Raw genomic sequence first — 20,059 nt, 5'->3', positions numbered from 1 at the left:
CACGCTACACTAGCTCCAGCTGTGATTCCTCAATTTGAGTATGGGAACTGGTTTATAAGGGCGCCGTCTGGGAGTTATTGACCAAGAAGTAATAAAGTGCCACCTAGTGGCAGTTTCTATATTTTGTAAGATGAGTAGGATAGTTGGGGGAAACTCGGAACACGCTGCTGGGTCCTTTGGTATTCCCTACTAGATTGTATTTAAAGGGAACGGCCGTATGACATGCTAGGGACTTATCGACGGAGATCCACCTAACTTTTACTTTGGACAACCAAGTTTCATTATGGCAGTTACAATGCACGGCGTCGTTGTAATATTGATTTTCTACGTCACAGGTGAGTCGTGCCGAACAAAGCAGCTAAGAAAATCTGACCTCGATTTTTTTAAGAAATATGTACTTTCTTAAAGAATGCTTTGTGTATTCTCTTTTGGTGTAACTAACCATTTGATATATTTACTCTAAGGTGTTACTTAACTGCAACTGAATAGATGACTTTTGTTTGATGAGAAAAGGCTTGCAGGCTAGATACCAGACAGTTCTCTGTGAATCAGAAACAGTTGCATTTCCACAAACAATAACAATTTTATTAAACACAGATGGGCTGGGTTCCTGCAGATTTTGCAGATCCTTGATGATCATCCATCTACTCACTCAAGGAATCTTCACAACTCTGACTATAGGCTCAAACAAACAATACCAGATAGGGTTCTACCACAGCTCCTCCTGCCTTCTATATTTGCATGTGTGTGTATTCGGGTTTATTTTCTGTGTCAGAAGATGTTTTTGTTATTACAGTGGCACTTTAATCTCTACTACCAGCCTATTACTGTGTCTCCAATGCCTCTTGCGCAAAGCAATCTTTCACCCCCCCAACCCCCCCGCCCCCACAAACACACACACACACACACACACACACACACACACACACACACACACACACACACACACACACACACACACACACACACACACACACACACACACACACACACACACACACACACACACACACACACACACACACACAGTGAATTTCCTTAGAATCCAAACGATTCAGATAATGAACACTAAAAGCTAGATATAAAATAGATATTAAGAAATATCTTTTAGTTCTTAGTTCTTCTCGTCATAGATGAACCCCGACATCAGATCAGAGATGAGTGTTTTTAATGTATTTTGTTGCACTACAGTGTTATAAGTCCGTAGTAGAACCTCATTAAACATGGCTTTCAGAATATGTTCAAACCATCATGTATATTGGTAACAAGTCGTGTTCACTCTTCTCTTCTGGAACTTTTCTGTTAAAGTCTGTGTGAAAAATGAGAAGAAGCTTTCACTGAATGGAACATTTCACCCAGTGAAATTGCTGAAAAGTGGAATAGCAGCCAAACTACCGTGGGCTAAAATGTGTTCCAGGTTCCATATGAGCAACTCCAAAAAAATGCAATAATGTACTCCTATTTAAAGCAGCTCATCTGGCTCCTAGATGCTGTCCTTTTGCCAAATGAAAGAGGTTGAGTCAAAGCAAGCATCACATTAATGTCATGCCAAAAACAAACTAGTGAAGATGGGGGGTGGGAAATATTCCCCTGTCTTCTAAACATAGTTTACGATCCCAGTAAGAGAGAGAGTGACTATAAGCATTAGCCACAAATGATGAGCAAGGGTCTTACTGTATGGAAAGTTGTATTCACATCCGGAGAGACCGTGCTTACGTGGGCATAGTTCAGCCAACACAGCAGGAGGGCAGCAGTTTCAACATGTTTTTTATAGTCTGAGCAAATTTGTTGGTTTTTGCCCAAACTTATGGTCAGAAAAGTCATTCACATTACATGGGTGGAAAGGATCACATTTACGACACAAAAGATCAGCCCTGCATGAATCAGAGGAGGCCAAAGCAGAGTGTTGAAGCTGCCGAAAAAAGATTGCTTTCATAAACTTTAATGGATTTTATAGTTTTGATGTTCTTAGGTCTTTTCAGTACTATAACTGAAAAAGCTAAGACATTTTGGCCGCTCTACAGACATCCATAGTTTCCCACTTCATTTTTTAAGCCCCCCAGGGAGTGTTTGTGCGATCACTGTCTGCTTTACTGATCGTAGGTCCAGGTGACTCAGGAGTGGAATATTACTGAGCCACTCCACCAGAAACAGCACACGCCAACGATCAGTACAGAGCAGCATGGGGCTGGTGGGGAAACGCTTTTGAGCTTTTTGAGTTGAGAGGAACTAAACTGAACATAAACTTGATGGTGTGCCATTATAGTTTCAGCTGGAACGGAGGAAATGTACAGTAACTATGAGCTGGTGTCAGAGGAGGAACCAATTGATGAAGGCCCAAGACTGGACTACAATGGTATGGGTGTAAGCACACACACACACACACACACACACACACACACACACACACACACACACACACACACACACACACACACACACACACACACACACACACACACACACACACACACACACACACAAACCATTGGTAAGATATGCCAATGCATCAGAATTGAATTTCAGTGGAAAATGAATTTAAATCTTTCATCATTTTGACTGCCGACCGCATCACCCATTGTTCCACCTTTTCTCCAGCGACTCAGATACTCAATGTGTTTTGTGGCCTCAGATCCAACCTGGTGTCATCCTCTGAGCCTGGCCAATGGGGAGTTGAGCTGCGTCTCCCCTCGAGGAAGAAGCTACAGCGGCACGCTAGGCACACGTTGCGAGATGACCTGTGACCGCGGGTACAAGCTCGTGGGCAAGTCCTCAGTCCACTGCCTGGCCAACCGCCGCTGGTCCGGCACGGCCTTCTGCAGACGTAGGTCCTCGTCCTCGGTCCTTCTTTGTTTTACGGTGCCATCATATGGCCATTAAGCACCCACTGCACTTCAACCAGCCATCACCCACACACACTCAAAGTGGGTATTTTAAATCCTTTGAGACTGTAACTGATTTATGGCTACAAGATCAAAATGCACCGGACTTCCTTGAGGTTCTGGTGACCCCTATAGGAATACCACGTGATATTTGGTGGCATCACAGGTATCACAGCTGTCTTTAATGTTTGTGTCAAGGATTAAACCTTTTGGAGCATCATATAGTTCAAAGTGTGTAATTAATGCCCCTCACGAGAGTACATGCCCCCTCCCTTGTGTGTGTTTTCTGTAGAGATACGCTGCCGTGTGCTGCACTTGAACCCGCACGGCAGGTACACTTGCTCCCAGGGTTTCGTGGTGGACTCCAGGTGTGATTACACCTGCAAAGCCGGCTACCGTATCATTGGACAACACTCTCGCACCTGCCAGCCAGACGGCTCATGGAGCAACAATGAACCCGTCTGTACAGGTACAGTTCCAGTTTATTTAGATAACACCCCAACATTTTCTTGGGGAATTCTTAAAGTGTTTTTCTTAGAGCAAGTCCAGATTCCCCGTAATGAATACATACTTAAATTAAACTTTCTCTGCAATAAGATGGTCGTTAGTGATCCATGTGTTGCCTAGCTCCCCCAACATCCTGTCTCTACCCACACAGCAAACACACTCATCTCCACCCCAACCATTCATATGCTTCCTTCCTCTCCATCTCTGGACTGCATCCAACACCACAGATTATCTTTGACTGCACAGTCCTCTTCAAACGAAAATAAATCCTTGGTAATTAACTCATGCCCACGGAAAAGGGCCATCTCTCTCTCTCTCTCTCTCTCTCTCTCTCTCTCTCTCTCTCTCTCTCTCTCTCTCTCTCTCTCTCTCTCTCTCTCTCTCTCTCTCTCTCTCTCTCTCTCTCTCTCTCTCTCTCTCTCTCTCTCTCTCTCTCTCTCTCGGTATTGCAGGGTTAATTACTCAGTTTAGTTTCTTTCTTCCTTCAGATGATGATCCCCCAAAGATCAGGTGTCCTATGTCCAGAGCCAAGTACGCTGACCCGGGGGCACTCACCGCCAAGGTTGCCTGGGACCCCCCCGTTGCCACGGACACGGCTGATAAAGCACCTGAGTATGTCAACACTTTGTTCTTTCAGCTTCCGGTCTGCTCTTTGAATAGAAAGTACCATGTGTGCCATTGTTTCTCTCTGCAGGGTGATATTGGTTGGCCAAGAGCCCAACACGGCTTTTAAAGAAGGGAGCACCGTTGTCCGGTATAAAGTGTACGATCTAGCAAGGAACAGGGCCGGCTGCAAGTTTATCGTTCGAGTTGTGGGTAAGGAAATAACTTACTTTACATAAACTTATCGTATTTATTTCTCTTAGTTTGAATTTGGCTGGATTCCTCAACATATGTGAGGGGGAAAAAATAGACTAAAATTGAGAAATATCAGTCCCTTCTCATTACTGGCCCCTTTGGCCGGTTAATTAACTACAGCCAGACCGAACTCATGCATCCGGAGCAATTGAGTTCGAGCTCAGTGGGTTGAGACCATAACAATCATACATTTCTGTTCAATCAACACAAATGTGGTAAAAAAATAAAATAACACACAATTCTTTTCGCCATGATCCTAATTATTTCGCCATTTCCTTAAATTTGCATGAACAAAACATAACACAAGTTCAAATATAACAGAAAAATAAGTGTCACAGAAGGTCTCAGATTTCAGGTGAAATTACATCTAATCATATATTTGCACATTTAAAGTCATGTGTGCACATAAAAATAATGTGGTCGTTTTATTGCGACCCCCCCCCCCCCCCCCCCCCCCCCCCCCCCCCCCCATGTTCTGCTCCTTCTAAGTCAGAAGATGTGAGGTGCTAAATCCGCCCCTGCATGGTTACCTGTCCTGCTCCTCGGACACCAATAACTACGGGGCGGTGTGTGAGTACCACTGTGAGGGAGGCCATGAGAGGACGGGGACGTCGAGCCGCGTGTGCCAGTTTAACCACAGCTGGAGTGGCGCTCCTGCAGAGTGTAGACGTGAGTGTTGGACTGCCCTAAGACCTGGATGAGACACACGGTCTGCATCAGGGTAGGGTTGTGTGGGCACTGATTCAGCTAACTTTTTATCGTCTTTCAGTGGTGTCGGAGTGCCGGGAACATTGTTCTGCATTCTCAATGAAATATGATGAGAAGATAAAATAAAGAGATTAATAAAATAGTTTGGTTTGATATTCTATGTTAAATCACTTTATACCTCAATATAAATTAAACCATTTGTTGGATTGTATGGACAGTATTTGTGTAACACTATTGCATATTGTTTTTCCTCTTGCAAAGTTCTGGTATGAATTGATGGACGTTAATGTCTACAGGAGTAACACGTGCATACACACACATGCTCACCTTAAGTGTTATTATATATTTAATGAATATGCTAACTAGTGTATTCTATTCCATAGAAATGGAGTTCAGGACGAATGTAAAGACGGTCTCTGCTCTCATGGATCAATTCTATGAGAAGAGGAGATTGCTAATCGTCTCCACACCTAGTTTAATGAACCAGGAATACAGGCTGCAGAACCTCATGATACAGGTAACGAGTAGTGCACACATGTCTCATCGGATACGCTCATAGTTCATCAAGGTTGAATATTCCTACGGTTTTTGTCAGACCCACTTTGCAATCCACTTTCAGAAATCGCGTTGTGGCTTGGACCTGCGTCATGTGACTGTGATCGAGCTCCTGGGCTCGGCCCCTCAAGAGCGCGGCCGGATCAAAACCAAACCACTTCATCCAGGAGTCATCGAGGGTCTCAGGTAACCAGGCCCCTGCCTTGAAGCTCCATGTAACATGGCCGATCGAATGATACTACAGCAAGTCCACATCCCTGTTCAGTGCCTGGACATTTTCAAATCAAGTGTAAAAAGCCTTGGTTTCATCCAGAAACCAACATTTTAGTGTATTGTGGTTTGTACGCTCAAACGCTATTTTTATAACGCATAATCATGGATGAAGATAACAGAGCTTGATGTGCTGTGGCTTATTTGAGACTAGACAAGTCAAAGCTGAATGCCTAAAGGCACAGGCCGATCTCCAAGTGTATACCGAATGTGATGTGGTGTGTGTGTGTCTGCGTGTAATTGAACAGTTCTACCGTTCTTCAAAAACAATTCAAGTTATAATTCTAATGAAAAGCGGAGGAAAGGGACTCTTATTTTGGTGTTGTGTTCCCGTGCAGACAAGCCTTCAGGATCTCCCGGACCTACTTCAGCATGCTGATTCTGGACAAAAACGGAGTGGACCGCGAGAGGTTCATCACCCCCATGTCCTCGGACGAACTCTTCGCCTATATCGATGACTTCCTGCTGGACGAGGAGGAACGAGACAGGCTGGAAATACACAGAGACTTCTGCGTCTAACCCCGATAGGGCGGTCCCCCTGGTTGTCATGAGGATAAACTGATCAAAACTAGCTGACTGAGACCAGAGACGGAGGAAAGAAGATGTAATTAAGTTACACGATATAATGTGGTTTTAAAAGGTAGAACGTAACCATGTTACCAGTGTGAAATCACCACAGATTCTTAATATTTATTTAAGTGCCAGGCAATGCAGACAAACCTTTAAATTACATTTTAAAATAAATAAAATATCACCCATAGTTGGAATCTATACTAGTAGTTTTATTGTATTTCAAGTTTATTGTGCTATACTTCAAAACATTTACATATTAGGTTCAGGGATAACATTAAGACTTTACACAGCCTTTAAAAATATATATTTATTTTACATGGAGGCACATACTCAAACTAGTATCACTGTGTCATAAATACGGATGGATATTAATACGTTATTCCAGATTAAAAACAAAATCATCCAAAGGCGGTATAATTATGATGCGTATAATTTGAATATACTAACGCCTATTGGTTATGTCACTGGGCTGTGCAAAAAAAATATAGGTGGAGCATACAGAGCTATGTAAATATTTGTACTTCAATGAGAATGAGGTGATGCATATAGTTTTAGTGTTCAGGAGGCACTCTAGATGGTGTTGTTAGCTTTATGATCACAGGGAATTGGTCTCAAGGGGTACGATCCGTTTGAAAACAGTCCCTTTCATTTCAGTGTGAGAACAAGGTTTGGAGTCCTTTTTTGGGGGTTTTACCCATGGTGGAACGCAAACGAAGAGTGCCCTCTGCCCAGGAGTCCGGGAACTGCATCATCTTCTCCCACACACTCACCTCCTCACCCTGGGAGTCCATTTCTACGCCGTCCTTCCCAACTGTTAGATTGCCTGGCAGTGGAAAAGATGGCAAAAAAATGTATACACAAAATTAGTATACATCAAATGGTGTCCATATGTCCCTTTTATAATCATGCAAGCAGCAGTGAATAACCTATAATTCAAAATTCCTGTACAAAATGTATAATTTAAAAGTCAGAACTGAAAATGGCCACTGTTTAGGCCTATGCATTTCAACAAAGTTTTAGCTACAGTTCAGCCCTGTGTGTGTATTTGCGGAAGGAGTTTCCCAGACAAACAGGGTCCATAAACCATGCGAAAGGGGAACAAGCTTAAGGCGGTGGAGCTGTTCCCTGGTGCTGGCGTACCTATGCCGGTGCTCAGACGCACACCTCCCATGAATTCGTTGCTGGCCACGGACTCCCTGTCCCAGACGGTGAGCTCCAGACACATGTCCCTCAGCTGCCCCAGGCTCAGCTCCTTGTACACAAACGTGTGGTCGTAGTGAGGGTTATGGTTCTTCTTCACCACCGGCGTCTTCCTCTTGGTCGACTTGACGTTGGCGGGCAACAGGTGCCTGAAAGTATTGAGTGTTGAAAATAGAGGAGGGAAATGTGACCGAGTACAAGAGACATTCATCTAATTCCTACAACTTTTATTTATCTTGCTTCCTCTATGAATCTTTTATTACTTTTTAGTTTGACACTCACCCTTTCACAAAGGTGTCGGAGGTAGCTCCACCTTTCATTGCCACCAAACTCTTGGCCTCTTTGATCAGGACATGGAGTTCCCCTCCTTCCACTGCATGGGCTTTCTTGCCTAAGTGGAGAAATTCAGCATAAAAACAAACCTTTAGAATTTGTTATTGTTCTTTAATACGTCATACCGCCACGCATAATGTAGTCTTACCTGAGAGTCGCTCGGCTTTTGCAGGCTTTTTTGGTGTAACATACTTCAAGCAGATGACCAACTCCCCCTTGTACTGTGCAAAGGCAGAGGCTAGCTCGGGAGAAGCTGTCTGTATAAAATAAACCACGGAAGACACACACACGCCCACACAAAATGACACATCACTTATCTCCATCAATATTGACAGGGTTTAAGATCAGCCTGCTTGGGGACAGACACCGCCCAAAATAGGGCAGAGTAGAGTTTGAAGACAAGAAACTCAAATAGAAACCCTTAGTCGCGTAACCATGCCTGAACGTAAGCTGTAGACACAAGCGTTCAAACGCAGCCGGAACATTTTGGCCTTTGGGAAAAAACAAAAACAAAACATGCACCATCCGTTTTTTCGGATGGTGGTAACATACCTTGGCCATGAGGACAACGCGTTCCTCCTGGGGAGAGTCCAGGTCGCGCACGTCAAGGGTGATCATCACTTCGCCCAGGAAGGCGTTCCGGCTCAGGCGGCCGTTGTGCCACACGGCGATGGCCAGGGTTTGGTTCGTCAGCTGCTGGCGACCGATGGAGTACTGGTGGAGAGGGAAGGAGCAGAGGATGAGAGATATAGGGGATGTGGAGGAATGAGGGGGAGGATAAGGACGTCGGGGTGGAACATCCCTACGGCTGTAAAAAGGATCCTTGAACTCAATGTTTGATGTACTCAAACTGTTTTTAAGATCCAATCCACTCAAGATGACCAATTGCTTCTTTCCTAATCCACATTTGAACTGAATCAAGTGTTGCATTCATCCAAATGAAGCTAGTATTATAACTACATTCAAATGTTGAAACAGTATTTAGGCCTGTGCTGCATGTTTAGTGACAAATAAGACCAGAGTCAATATTCTGCCTAAAGCTTAAGGTCAACAGTGATGGTATGCTTGTGTGGGTGTAGCAAGTCTGTATCGTGTGTGATACATAGACTCTCTGTCAACACTCTAGTACAGGTTTAACTAAATGCTATATTAATGTATCATACTAGCACAATACTTAGCAGAAAGATAAGTAGGCAATACAATTAATATTTTAAATTTTGTCAATAACATCCTTTGTAATAGTATGTTTTAACAAATCCAAAGTCAAACCTCATTTTCTTCAGAGACAAATATAGTCCATGATATAGAAATGGTCTCCCGGTCAGCTCTCCTATGCTAATCAAGCTATAAAGTAAACACCTTAAGCGTCTCATTGTAGACTGGATTGGTAGTATTTCGCTTGATCGCGGTTTTCCTTTTGCTCTGGCGAGACTTTTCAGGTAGGAGATAACACTTGACATACCTGAGGGACAAGGAAAAAAAGTTGATTCATTGTCATCCTGTGCAAATACCGCTGGTAAAACTTCACAAGATCCATTTGTCGACTAGATATAATGGCAAGACACATGGCGTGCCAGTAAAAATCTGATTGGTTATTTTGCAAAGCTTTGCAAACATTGGAAGCCATCTTATCTAAGATCGTGGTGATGCTTGCATGCAGAGAGTGTGGTTTGAGGTAAACAAAGATTTACATTTGATGTTCACATCCGTAGCGAGTTACTGTGTTTGTTCTGCACGTACAGCTCAGCTGCAGAGGTGAAACATCAACAGGCCAAAGTCTGTCTGAATGCACAGGAGTGCGTGACAGTAGCGCATGCCATCTATATTTAGTATACCGTCATTGGTGTTTTATGGCCTGTGTCAAGAGGAAAGATAAGATAAGGGAAGCTAGCAATTTAGGTTTCCCTACTATCCAGAGAAAACGACAACGTTGCAAAGGATAGTCTGGTCAGAGGTTGGGGCCTTTGACACCCAGCCGAAAGGTTCCGGGTTCGATTCCCAATGTCTGCAGTCTACCTATAGGCATCCTTAAGCCAGATGGCTAACCCTTTCCTACTCCTTAATGACATGCATCTGTACACACACCTTTGTACAAACGCTTGCTCAATGACCAAAATGTCCATCGGGTCAACCTCAGGTTATTTACTTTGACCTTGGATTGAGGTTATCTCATCCCGCACAGCTGTGTTACCCTAACCCCCCCCCCCCCCCCCCACACACACACACACACACACACACACACACACACACACACACACACACACACACACACACACACACACACACACACACACACACACACACACACACACACACACACACACACACACACACACACACCCCTCCCTCCCTACGTACGGGTTGCAGTGGCGCCGGGCTGCGTCACCATAGGCCAGGTCGTGGCACTCCTTGATGAAGACGATCAGGCTCTGCGTATGTTCGTCGTAGCTGACGGTGTACACGATCTCCCCGCTCACGTCCACCGAGTCGTAGTCCCCCGTGTCGCTGTAAATACTCATGGTGCTTCCCATCGTCACCTGAAAGGTTAACGGTAAACGCTTGTACCAAGACCGGAATCAATGTTCTGCCTCATGTTTAAAGCCAACGTTGATGGTATGCTTGCGTGGGTGTAGCTGCATTGGGTATGACACACATACTGTGTGTCAACACTCTAGCACAGGTTTAACGCAATGCTAGATTATTGTATCATACATTTCAGCTGTAAATGATCACGGTGCTTCCGAGCATGACCTGAAAGGTTGACGGTAAACGCTTGTCACGTGTGCATCGTCAGCAAGTCCAAATCAGGGGGTATTGTGAGAGCGTTTAAGTTCTTTGGTCGTGTGATGAGGTAGCACTGTTGTGGAACTCACCGATGAGCTCCGCCGACTGGTGGAAACTGCCTTTTTGTGCAGGTTGACCAAGCTGTCGATGTCCTCGTCCTCCTCATCCTGTAGCATCACCATCGAGCACCGAGTTTGTTAAAACCCGGTTTCGAGTTTCCTCGAAACGCAAAACAAGCGTCACAGGAAAGAAACTGATCATTTCAGAGAAAGGGGGGGGAACGGGTCACCTGAATGTCGAGACCCGGGACAGAACGACTTCTGTGGCCCATGGCTGGACGGACACCCTCCTCCACCTCCTCACGGAGGTCCAGGGCGGAGGCGTGCACTGTAACACACACACACACACACACACACACACACACACACACACACACACACACACACACACACACACACACACACACACACACACACACACACACACACACACACACACACACACACACGCACGCACGGCGTTGGACCGGAGTACTTTGCATTAGTCTCCACTTACAAAACGTTCTTACCAGGAGTGTTTCTTCGCCGTATGCTCTTCTTAAACATGCCCTCGCCCTCTGAGGTGTCTGGGCTGCGGCCGACATGCTGCTCCTCTGGGGCCTTGGCGGGGGGGGTACGGGGATGGGGGGTTAAGTGTTAAAAAATGCATAAGTCATAGAGATTTATACAATTATTCGCATCTTATGAATTGCTTAAACCTTGAGGTATTGTCTGGGATCGCACAGTGGGTTCCACCTACGCTGCCAGTAACTAGAGACTAGTTAACAATAGGATCTGTATCGGACCTGCATAGAATAAAAGTGTCTCAGCGACGGGTGCTCTAGTATGCAACAATGTTTCACGATCATCAATTTCCCCCCCTCGCCCCCCCAGGGCTATCTGTTCCAGGAAACAGACCTTATCCAAGGAACCACAGGCAGACTCTCGTGCAGCTGCGTCAGAAGAAGAGCCGTGACTGCTTAAGCTGTCCGCTTTGCTCGACACATTCCCACTGGAGACATCGGACCCGGCTGGACTGGACTGGACCTTGCCTCTCCTGTGGGACAGCGCCACAAACATCAAGTTAGCATCCCGTTAAGCACGCGGACCGGTGTGGTGGTTGGGAGGTGCGTTGCAGGTCCCTCACCTCAACGGTTCTGGGGTTGTGCTAGCCGACAGCGCCAGGGTCTTCCTGCTCGACAGACTGGATCCGTCGGCATTATCGGCATCAATGCTCTGTGGTTTACTAGCGTGCGGCGGGCTGATCCGAGGGGCACACACAGGGCTGTGTCAGGGGAGAGAGTCGGGGTTGTGTATGGAGTCACGATTCGGATCGAAGGGGATAATAAATGGGGTACGGTAGGGGTCGGGAAGCCAGACGGGGTCTTACTCTTCTCGGTCGGCAGCCGGCGGCGGCGGCTTCTGCCGGGGGTGCGGAACAGGGATGAGGGGGAGGGCCTTCAGTGGAGCTTCTTCTGAGGCGCTCCTCAACAGAATCTCCCCAGCCGTCTGGCGCTTCTTCACTAACAAACGAAAGAGGTACACACATGTTGGTTCAACCAACGGTAATGGCTGTATATACATATAACTAGGGCAGGGGATGAGGTTAACCAACAAACAATTGTTCTGATTGGCAAAAAATGTGTGATGGCACTTATCCCAACCAGTGTTTCACCAGAAATAACCTAGGTCACTGCATATCTAGTTTATTTTATTCTATTTGGTTACTAAAGACACAATTGTATCATGAAGTACATTTCTTTTGGGTTTTTCCATTCCAGTTTCAACTGGAAACAAGATAACATCCTTGACAGAGCACTGCCATTTCCTCATTGAGAGCCGGGCTCTCCATGCCTTCCTGTTCTAGTACTCACGAGCTGCTGGCCTCTTCAGCGAGCTTCTCACTAGTTCATGCCCCTGCTTGGTGGAGAAGCGGTTCACCCTGTGGTCATAGAACCAGTCGCCTGTGCATTTCTTCAGGTCCCTGAAGAAATACAAAAGCATCAGCTCAGCCGACCCGCCTAGTGGAGCACATCAACGCAGTCAGCAAGAATTTGAAATGAAAGAATTTAGCAAGAGATGGAAGGATTACAAGATGATTTCCGTAGAATTGCAAGAACGCCAGATTTCGTCAGGCGGATTTCATGGTTAGGAGCCACTGAAGCCAAATCAAACAGAATCAGACCATCAATTGCTGATGGCGACGTTCACAGCGTTGTTATTTGGCAGGGTTGGCAAGCTGAGCGAGGGTTAGTGCGGTGGAACGTGAAGGAAGGAATCTTGCTTACGCTTCTTTGGCACACACAGTGCAAAGGCAGGATCCGTCGGCGCGCGGTGAGCGGCATTTTGGGCACACATTGTGTTTACACGCCCTGCACTGACTGGAGCCGAGAGACAGTCTACTAAAGGCCTGCTGGCAGCGACCGCAGCTGCGCAGACTGTACCTTCCACTGCCGCGCTTGGCCCCCTTCCTCTTGGTGTCCTGCAGGTCCGACTTCAGCTTCCTGCGATGGAAAGCGGAAACACGAATTTCAGTTCAACCCCTGTCAAATCTATTTGTTCATCGTGATAAGTTAGAGCAAGGTCAAAACACAAACCCTTATCAGCAACAAATTGCTGTTGGGTAATAATATTTGTCGAACCAATATGATGTTTAATCAGGTTGGTTTCATGAAACAACCGCCACACATAAAGGAAAGCATTTATTATAAACTATGCTGGATACTACTTTGTTCCCTTTAGTGAGTGTCCGTAATGCAGTGGGATTCAGTGAAGTGCTTTTATTGTCTTGATTTCTGTAGAGCAGAATTCCGTAAAAGCTTCGGAAGGGTTTGACAGAACATTATACAATTCAAGGAACTACACTAGATCAGTCTTTTTCATACTGCAGGTGGTAGGCAGGATTTTGCTTAGTGAAAAAGATGAACAATAATTTAAAATCATGTAAATACTAGATTAATTGTGTTCCTGCACTAGACAATCTGTAGGCCTATACTAAATGATTTTGGTTCTATCCTAGAAGATTTGTTTACTATAAAAGATAATCTGAGGACATATGCTTGATATTTTGGTACCCATGCTAGAGGATTTTGGGTCCCATTGTACATGATTTTGGTTCCTCTACTCAATGATTTCGTGTCCTTTACTAGATGATTTTGGTTCCCATACTAGAGGATTTTGGTTCCCATACTAGATGATTTTGGTTCCCCTAGATGATTTTTGGTTCCCATGCTAGATGATTTTTGGTTTGCATACCAGATGATTTTTGGTTCCCATACTAGAGCATTTTGGTTCCCATACTAGATTATTTCTGGTTCCCCTAGATGATTGTGGGTCCCAGACTAGGTGATTTTTGGTTCCCGCTCACCGAATGCGTTGCTCCTCGTTCTTCCTCAGCTCGGCGTCACGGTGCAGAACCTCCACGATCAGCTCCCGCTCCGCGTCCGTGAGGTAGGCCAGGTTAATCATTTCTTCCACCTCGGGCATGCTGACTACTTCATGGGTCCTTCGTGGAAAAACTGCCCGGGTCCAGGACCGCTTCCTTGAAACTGAGTAAATGTTGATCGTGGATTAGAAAAAAAAAAGAAAACACATTCTGTAACCCAGGAGGTCATTTCTTTGTGCTTATAGTGCTCACAGTAGGGCGACTCTTTGCACAAACATCCTCGACGCCTACATCAGAGTACAAAATGGTGTCCCTCAATGGTGTTTCAAGACGTTTGGATAGTAAACAACTCACTATTTGGCAGGTCTACCAGGACTGTGCTACTCCTCAAAGCGCAGAGGAAACCAACGGGCAAGGGGAACGGTTGCACTGCGTGGTCAATGGAACACTAGCTGGTCAATACCAGGGCAGTCCATGCGCTGGAGCGCAGACGGCACTGCTGGAGATTGTTCATTAAAACAAAAAGAGATGTGTGAATATTAGTATTGCCAGACTTGCATAACATAAAATAAACCACATCAGATTGTGATTAAATACATGACATTTCTACCCCTTACCCCTTCCCCTTACCCCTCCCCCTTGTTTTGAAGGGGTAAGGGAAAGGGGTAAGGGCTAGAAAGGGTATGGGACCTTGCTCTAATGTTAAAGACTAAAAAAGAGCCAAACAATCCAGATCACATGTGTGTAAACAAAAAAGGCACAATATGTCATGTGCAGCTAAATTTTCCCATTGGGCTTGAACATGATGGAAACTGGTCAATATTAGTTTAACATTACATTCAATTAAGGAGACAGGCCATCATCTGTCTAGGAAATCCCACAGGGACCTTAAGGGTTAGAGGGTAACCAACCATGGTAGACACACGAAAACATGATCGCCTCTGCATCGCAGGAAGGTTCCCACCCTCTAACGACACAAACAGACGGGTGGAGCCCACTGACTCAGTTAATGACGATGTCACGTCTGTCATACATTCCTGAAATTACAATTCGCTCCTTTGAGAAAGCAGTAGCTAATTCAGTAATTATATAGAAATCCAGTAAAAAAATACCAATATCTACCGTCTTCTAATCCTCGAGTCAAACAAATAGGCTACTCTAAGCGGATGGCAGAGGAACAGTCAAGGTAACGCGTTGCAGGAGATTAACAAAAGGAAATTGTAACTCGATGGTTATCGGAAATGAAACCGGTTATTAAAAAAAATTGCAGGTAGTCCTAGGTAGGCCAATTTCAGCACAGCTACGTGTCATCAGCTTCAGAATTCTTTACATAATGCAAAGTCTACGTGAATGACAATGTGTCTCAAAAACAATACAGCAATAAAATAAAATCCAAATGGTCAAATTGAAAATACACGCCCTGCAGCCCAGTGAAGAACCGTCTTGTGACTTTTAAGGCATACATATAGTCTATTTCACAAAGCAATTAGATAACCCACATCGTATAGGTGTCAGTCTAAAACGCACTAGACGCATCAGGAGAAAATTGAAAAAAGCCTATGTATGCCATACATCATCACAAAAACACTTTGTTTCCGTAAAACGACACACCTGTTAAAAGGTAAGTTCCTCTCCGCGAAAGGATTTCGCTTTCCTGACATGTGCGACATGCAAGTCAACTATGAAGAGAAACACAATAAAAGTAATACAAGTAAGAGTTGTGAGGAACTTGACAAATCTGTTACCTCCAAAACGATCCAATATAGCCTACTAGTTCGGCTGCAGACCCCTTAACTCTCCGGGACCGCTTTAAAACCTAGTGCGCCTGCGATGTTGACTTTATGTTAAGCCGGAAGATAGGAAAGTTAGTGCATAGTTGGCTGCAGGCGAGGCAGCCAGTAGGCAGACTAGTTTCCATGACAGGTGCATCTCATTGGCTTGAGAAACAGGCTCCTCGTGAAAGATGAGGGGGAAACCGGGAAACCCGATCCACAGAGGTGTGTTTTGAGCTGTCAAGGAAGAATTACTGAGGACAGAGGAACCTCCCTTTCCAGGACATTTCATAACTGAAGTTAATTTTTTTTAATACTTTAATACTTTTTTTTTACCTAAAGAGGGGTGCGAAACGAAACTTTTCGAAAAAAAAAATGAAATAAAGAGAACACCCCCGAGTTTAAATAGACATGAGCCTATGACCATACCTAGGCTATATGACGATCGACCTCTGCTGCCGACCAGTGGAAGAATGATGAAGTAGGCTATTTAATTTTATAGACAGTAAACTCAGAAAAGCGCTATATAAATTCAATCCATTATTATTATTATTATTAAACTCTGCAATGGTTGTTACATGCAACGCCACACAGATGTACATTGTACAGTAGGCTAACAAAAAAAGAAACAAAACGACAAAGGTTTTATACATCTATATAGGCTATTTATTTCCAAGAGATATATTGAACTACACCCCAGGTGTCGTAGCCTATATCTAAAGGCTACATAGATTATTATTTTTAAAGCGATAGGTATATTGAACCCCCCCCCCCCCCCCCCCCCCAGGTCCAATATATCTATAGGCTATATCGACATTTTCTCAAGCGATATATTTGACCTACCCCCCAGGTTCAATATATCTATAGGCTATAAGAGGCGTAAGTGGTGCTACCTAGAGGCCAACTCTCGTAACAACATGGTGGTGCCAGGTGGAACGAAATTCATCTGGCCAGGTAAGGTAAAAGAATCAGGTAAAAGTCTTCTCTGCCAACCCTCTGAAGTTTCGCTGTCTTTATTTTCACCGGGAATAAATAAACGACCCACAACAAAGACAGCTAGGATAAGTTGCAACACAATGCTAAGTACTATTTTTAAATGCCACAATATTCAATAAGTGTGTACATTAAGTGTCAGTAATAAATGCCATAATGTACAATATTTAGGACAATTTGATTGTCTGTCGACTAACTCTTCATTTTGAAAGGTGCATTTGATGTGTGTGAGAGCAAGACCTAACCTATGTCAGGCATCATTATTGGAGTATCTTTGGTGTTGGTTACTGTAGAATAAACCACTGTTTATAAATGTGTTTGATGAATAAATGTTTTTCCCTAAATTTGTTTCTGAAGGAGAGTACATGTTTGGGAAAGAAGGTAGATCTGAGGCTTAGTATCAAACAAGACCTTTTATTGTATTCATACAAATAAAAAAACACATTTAAAAAGGTAGTGGTAGATCTTGGGTATGAAGTATCAAACAAGTAAAGTGAAGAATACATAGAAGAATAAATATCAAATAAAGTATTGTGGCGAATCGCGATCACGGCCGTGGTCTCTGTGTTTCGGGTGGCTGCAACCTGCAAGGGATTCTGGGACCGGTCGGACTCTCCACTGTTGGACTGAGCGCCCTCCTTTGTCTGGGTCACCCGGGAATCATGAGTGTGGTTGAAGGGGTTATTTTTTTGGGGGGGGGGGGGCTTGCACCTGGGTAACGGGTGGGGTCGGCTGGAGCGACAACGTCACAGAGGCAATCATGTTCGGGGTTGGGTCGTGTGATGTTTGAGGATAGTCGTTACCACCTTCCAGTCTAGGAGATACCAAAAAACAAACTCAAACAGTACAAACACAGGATTTCCTTTGAATATCAAGCCTGAAATAGCTCAAGGTAGCCATCAGGGTGAGCCATTGTCAAAATAATAAACATAACAGACTTAAAGGGACACTGTGTAACGAGAGACGCAAAATCCTTTAACCTAGGCTTCCGTCTGCTGATTCCCATGTTGCTCGCCATATTTGTGTCAGAAGTAGGATGTTACCGGTGAATATGAGAGGGAATTTCCAGAGTGGGAGATACCCACTCTGGCTGAGGCTGAAGGCTGAGCCCACAGAGGAGCCAACAGTGACCCCTAGTGGCCGGGTTCGGCCAGGGAACTGCTGTCAGTCGTCGAGCGCCCCCCTGGTGGCCAGGCCACCAGCCAAGCTGCCTCAGTTCTCTGGGCACGATGGACTCTTCGATGGACCATTCAATATGGACTCCAATGTTGAGAGGCTGGTGCAGCATATGGTGATTCAGGTCCCATTCCACACACACGCACTGCTCACCCAAAAGAAGGCCCCTCCAATACCATTCGCCTGCACATGGAGCACCGCGGTCGAACTCCACTGAACAGCGGATACAAAGACAACACAGAGTGATGGCTCAAAACTGTTGGTCATTATAACAACACAGAAAAGAAGAATGACTCACCTGGGGGGCTCATATGACGGTATATGTCCCCAATGAACCACAATCTGGTGTGTGTGCGTGCTTGCGTGTGTTGGGTGGGTGATTCAACAGACCAGTAATGAAATAAAATACATAGAATTATTTGACAGTTTGATAAAACGTTATTGTCTCCATAACAAATAAGTAAAAGACAACATACTGTATATCTTATTCAGTAATTAAGGTGGGTTCTTTGTAATAACAACTTGTGCATAGGCGAACAATACCAGGGTCACATCTTCAGTGTTGACTATATTCTAAATTTATCAGAGCTTTTGTTCCAGATTCCGTTGTCAACATGCGTCACCCACCTGGTCTACAAGCAACATGGTCACCGATGGAGTTCTGAATCTGTCTCTGGACACACCATCGCAAGACGTTTCGCACCCATGCCTTTTGAAACCACTGGCCACAAACCTGGGGTAATCGAAAATATGCATGCATTAATTAACAGCTTTGCAAACTAGTTGACATAATCTAACTGTATTCAAAAAATACTATACAGTGTGTGGTGAAAGAAAGAAAGAAAGAAAGAAAGAAAGAAAGAAAGAAAGAAAGAAAGAAAGAAAGAAAGAAAGAAAGAAAGAAAGAAAGAAAAAACGTAAGAATGACATGACTACAACCACATCCATTAATTGTGTGAAGGTTTGCAGGTCAAGTTGTTTCAAACTTGATGACCGGGTGGGTAAACATGAGTTTACCCATGAACATGAGTTCAAGACAGCCAGCAGCCTCGCTGGCTGGCTGGACATCATGATGGGTCTTAAGTACTGCAGTTCTTCCTATGACCCCTTATATCCAGCCAGCCTCGCTTCTACACATATTGGTATATAAATAAGTCTTACAAATCGCCATTGTTGTGGGTAACATGGCGATACAAAGAGGCACGGAACGCAGTCCATTCATACAATGAAACGATTTAGAATGTTGTCACGATTAGTCAGTCAACGTGGTTTACGAGCTACGTGATGGACGCACACATGGTTTCTAGTCGGACGATCATGTCCAGCGGACTAACCCAAACGACAGATTTCTAAATACAAACGGGCTTTCCTCTATTATTATGATTAATATTTGCATCATAAAAATCATATCGTAGAAGATGTCATCGGTCAATTTACGGTAAATCACGAATTGCTTTCGTAGGACTAAATGTAGCTTGCATGTTACCAAACCTCAAGTCCACTTGCCTGAATGAAGGGTGGGCGGAGCCACGAGAAAAACAATAACATACACCTGCCTGCAGTAGGGCCTATGCATGGAGGCTCACATTTATAAAGAGATACACCATCCATAATATACATTTACATGGTGTAAGTAAGCCTAGCTCTTTCGATCATTCACATAAAAACATTCTATGTTCAGTCTACTCCTCGAATCAGTACAATCAAAACATGAACTTTTGAACTTGTGATATTAACCTTTCAATCTAAATATCATGTCAGCAGTTACCTTTGCCTGCTTTATAGGTGATGGGGTAAAGGGACTAGGACTTTTACTGTTGTCTTTTTTTTTAGAGTAACTATTAATAATACTATTAATAAATAAAAAAGAAAGAAAATACATTTGTTGGAAATGTGTTTATTTGTATTTATGCATTCATTATAATTGTCCCTTCATTCAGTTACAATTGTGTGTAGACCAACAATAAAAATATTATACATATGCAGCAGATTATTTAAGGTCTATCGATTCTTGTACCACTATGT

The 20,059-nt window shown here is 44.2% G+C and overlaps 2 protein-coding genes and 1 long non-coding RNA gene across 3 annotated transcripts; 1 reads left to right on the top strand and 2 right to left on the bottom strand.

The window, feature by feature from the left end:
• Nucleotides 1-119: 119 nt before the first annotated feature.
• srpx2 (sushi-repeat containing protein X-linked 2) lies at nt 120-6,551 on the top strand. Its single transcript, XM_030367761.1, has 10 exons — nt 120-335; nt 2,267-2,356; nt 2,633-2,824; nt 3,175-3,351; nt 3,878-4,001; nt 4,084-4,205; nt 4,737-4,916; nt 5,339-5,472; nt 5,575-5,696; nt 6,119-6,551. Exons 1-10 carry the CDS (start codon nt 284-286, stop codon nt 6,297-6,299), a joined length of 1,374 nt encoding a protein of 457 aa, XP_030223621.1. The 5' UTR covers nt 120-283; the 3' UTR covers nt 6,300-6,551.
• Nucleotides 6,542-16,028, bottom strand: sytl4 (synaptotagmin-like 4). Its single transcript, XM_030367760.1, has 18 exons — nt 15,839-16,028; nt 14,448-14,592; nt 14,076-14,256; nt 12,997-13,212; nt 12,583-12,692; nt 12,099-12,231; nt 11,856-11,993; nt 11,627-11,765; nt 11,239-11,329; nt 10,960-11,057; nt 10,760-10,837; nt 10,245-10,423; nt 9,246-9,348; nt 8,439-8,600; nt 8,035-8,143; nt 7,836-7,944; nt 7,494-7,702; nt 6,542-7,176 (listed from the first exon to the last, which is right to left on the bottom strand). The coding sequence occupies exons 3-18, from the start codon at nt 14,192-14,194 to the stop codon at nt 7,004-7,006; spliced, it is 2,166 nt and encodes a 721-aa protein (XP_030223620.1). The 5' UTR covers nt 14,195-14,256; nt 14,448-14,592; nt 15,839-16,028; the 3' UTR covers nt 6,542-7,003.
• A 1,228-nt stretch (nt 16,029-17,256) lies between these two features.
• On the bottom strand, nt 17,257-19,737 carry LOC115551841 (uncharacterized). The gene is made up of 2 exons (XR_003978244.1): nt 18,662-19,737; nt 17,257-18,247 (listed from the first exon to the last, which is right to left on the bottom strand). It is a non-coding gene; the product is annotated as an uncharacterized LOC115551841 (long non-coding RNA).
• Between the last annotated feature and the right edge of the window lie 322 nt (nt 19,738-20,059).

This window comes from Gadus morhua, chromosome 10 (genome assembly GCF_902167405.1).
Source record: "Gadus morhua chromosome 10, gadMor3.0, whole genome shotgun sequence".
NCBI classification, from domain to species: Eukaryota; Metazoa; Chordata; class Actinopteri; order Gadiformes; family Gadidae; genus Gadus; species Gadus morhua.
Note: the sequence above shows the minus strand (reverse complement) of the source record. Positions and strands in the feature narration are given on the sequence as shown.

Bases quoted from the DNA above. Each gene is read 5' to 3' on its own strand.
- srpx2 (XM_030367761.1), top strand. From the start codon at position 284: ATGGCAGTTACAATGCACGGCGTCGTTGTAATATTGATTTTCTACGTC. The intron at 336-2,266 runs GTGAGTCGTGCC...GTGCCATTATAG, and splicing joins ATTGATTTTCTACGTCACAG to TTTCAGCTGGAACGGAGGAA. The intron at 3,352-3,877 runs GTACAGTTCCAG...TTCTTCCTTCAG, and splicing joins CAATGAACCCGTCTGTACAG to ATGATGATCCCCCAAAGATC.
- sytl4 (XM_030367760.1), bottom strand. From the start codon at position 14,194: ATGCCCGAGGTGGAAGAAATGATTAACCTGGCCTACCTCACGGACGCG. The intron at 12,232-12,582 runs GTGAGTACTAGA...TTCGTTTGTTAG, and splicing joins GCTGAAGAGGCCAGCAGCTC to TGAAGAAGCGCCAGACGGCT. The intron at 8,144-8,438 runs GTATGTTACCAC...TATTTTATACAG, and splicing joins GCGTTGTCCTCATGGCCAAG to ACAGCTTCTCCCGAGCTAGC.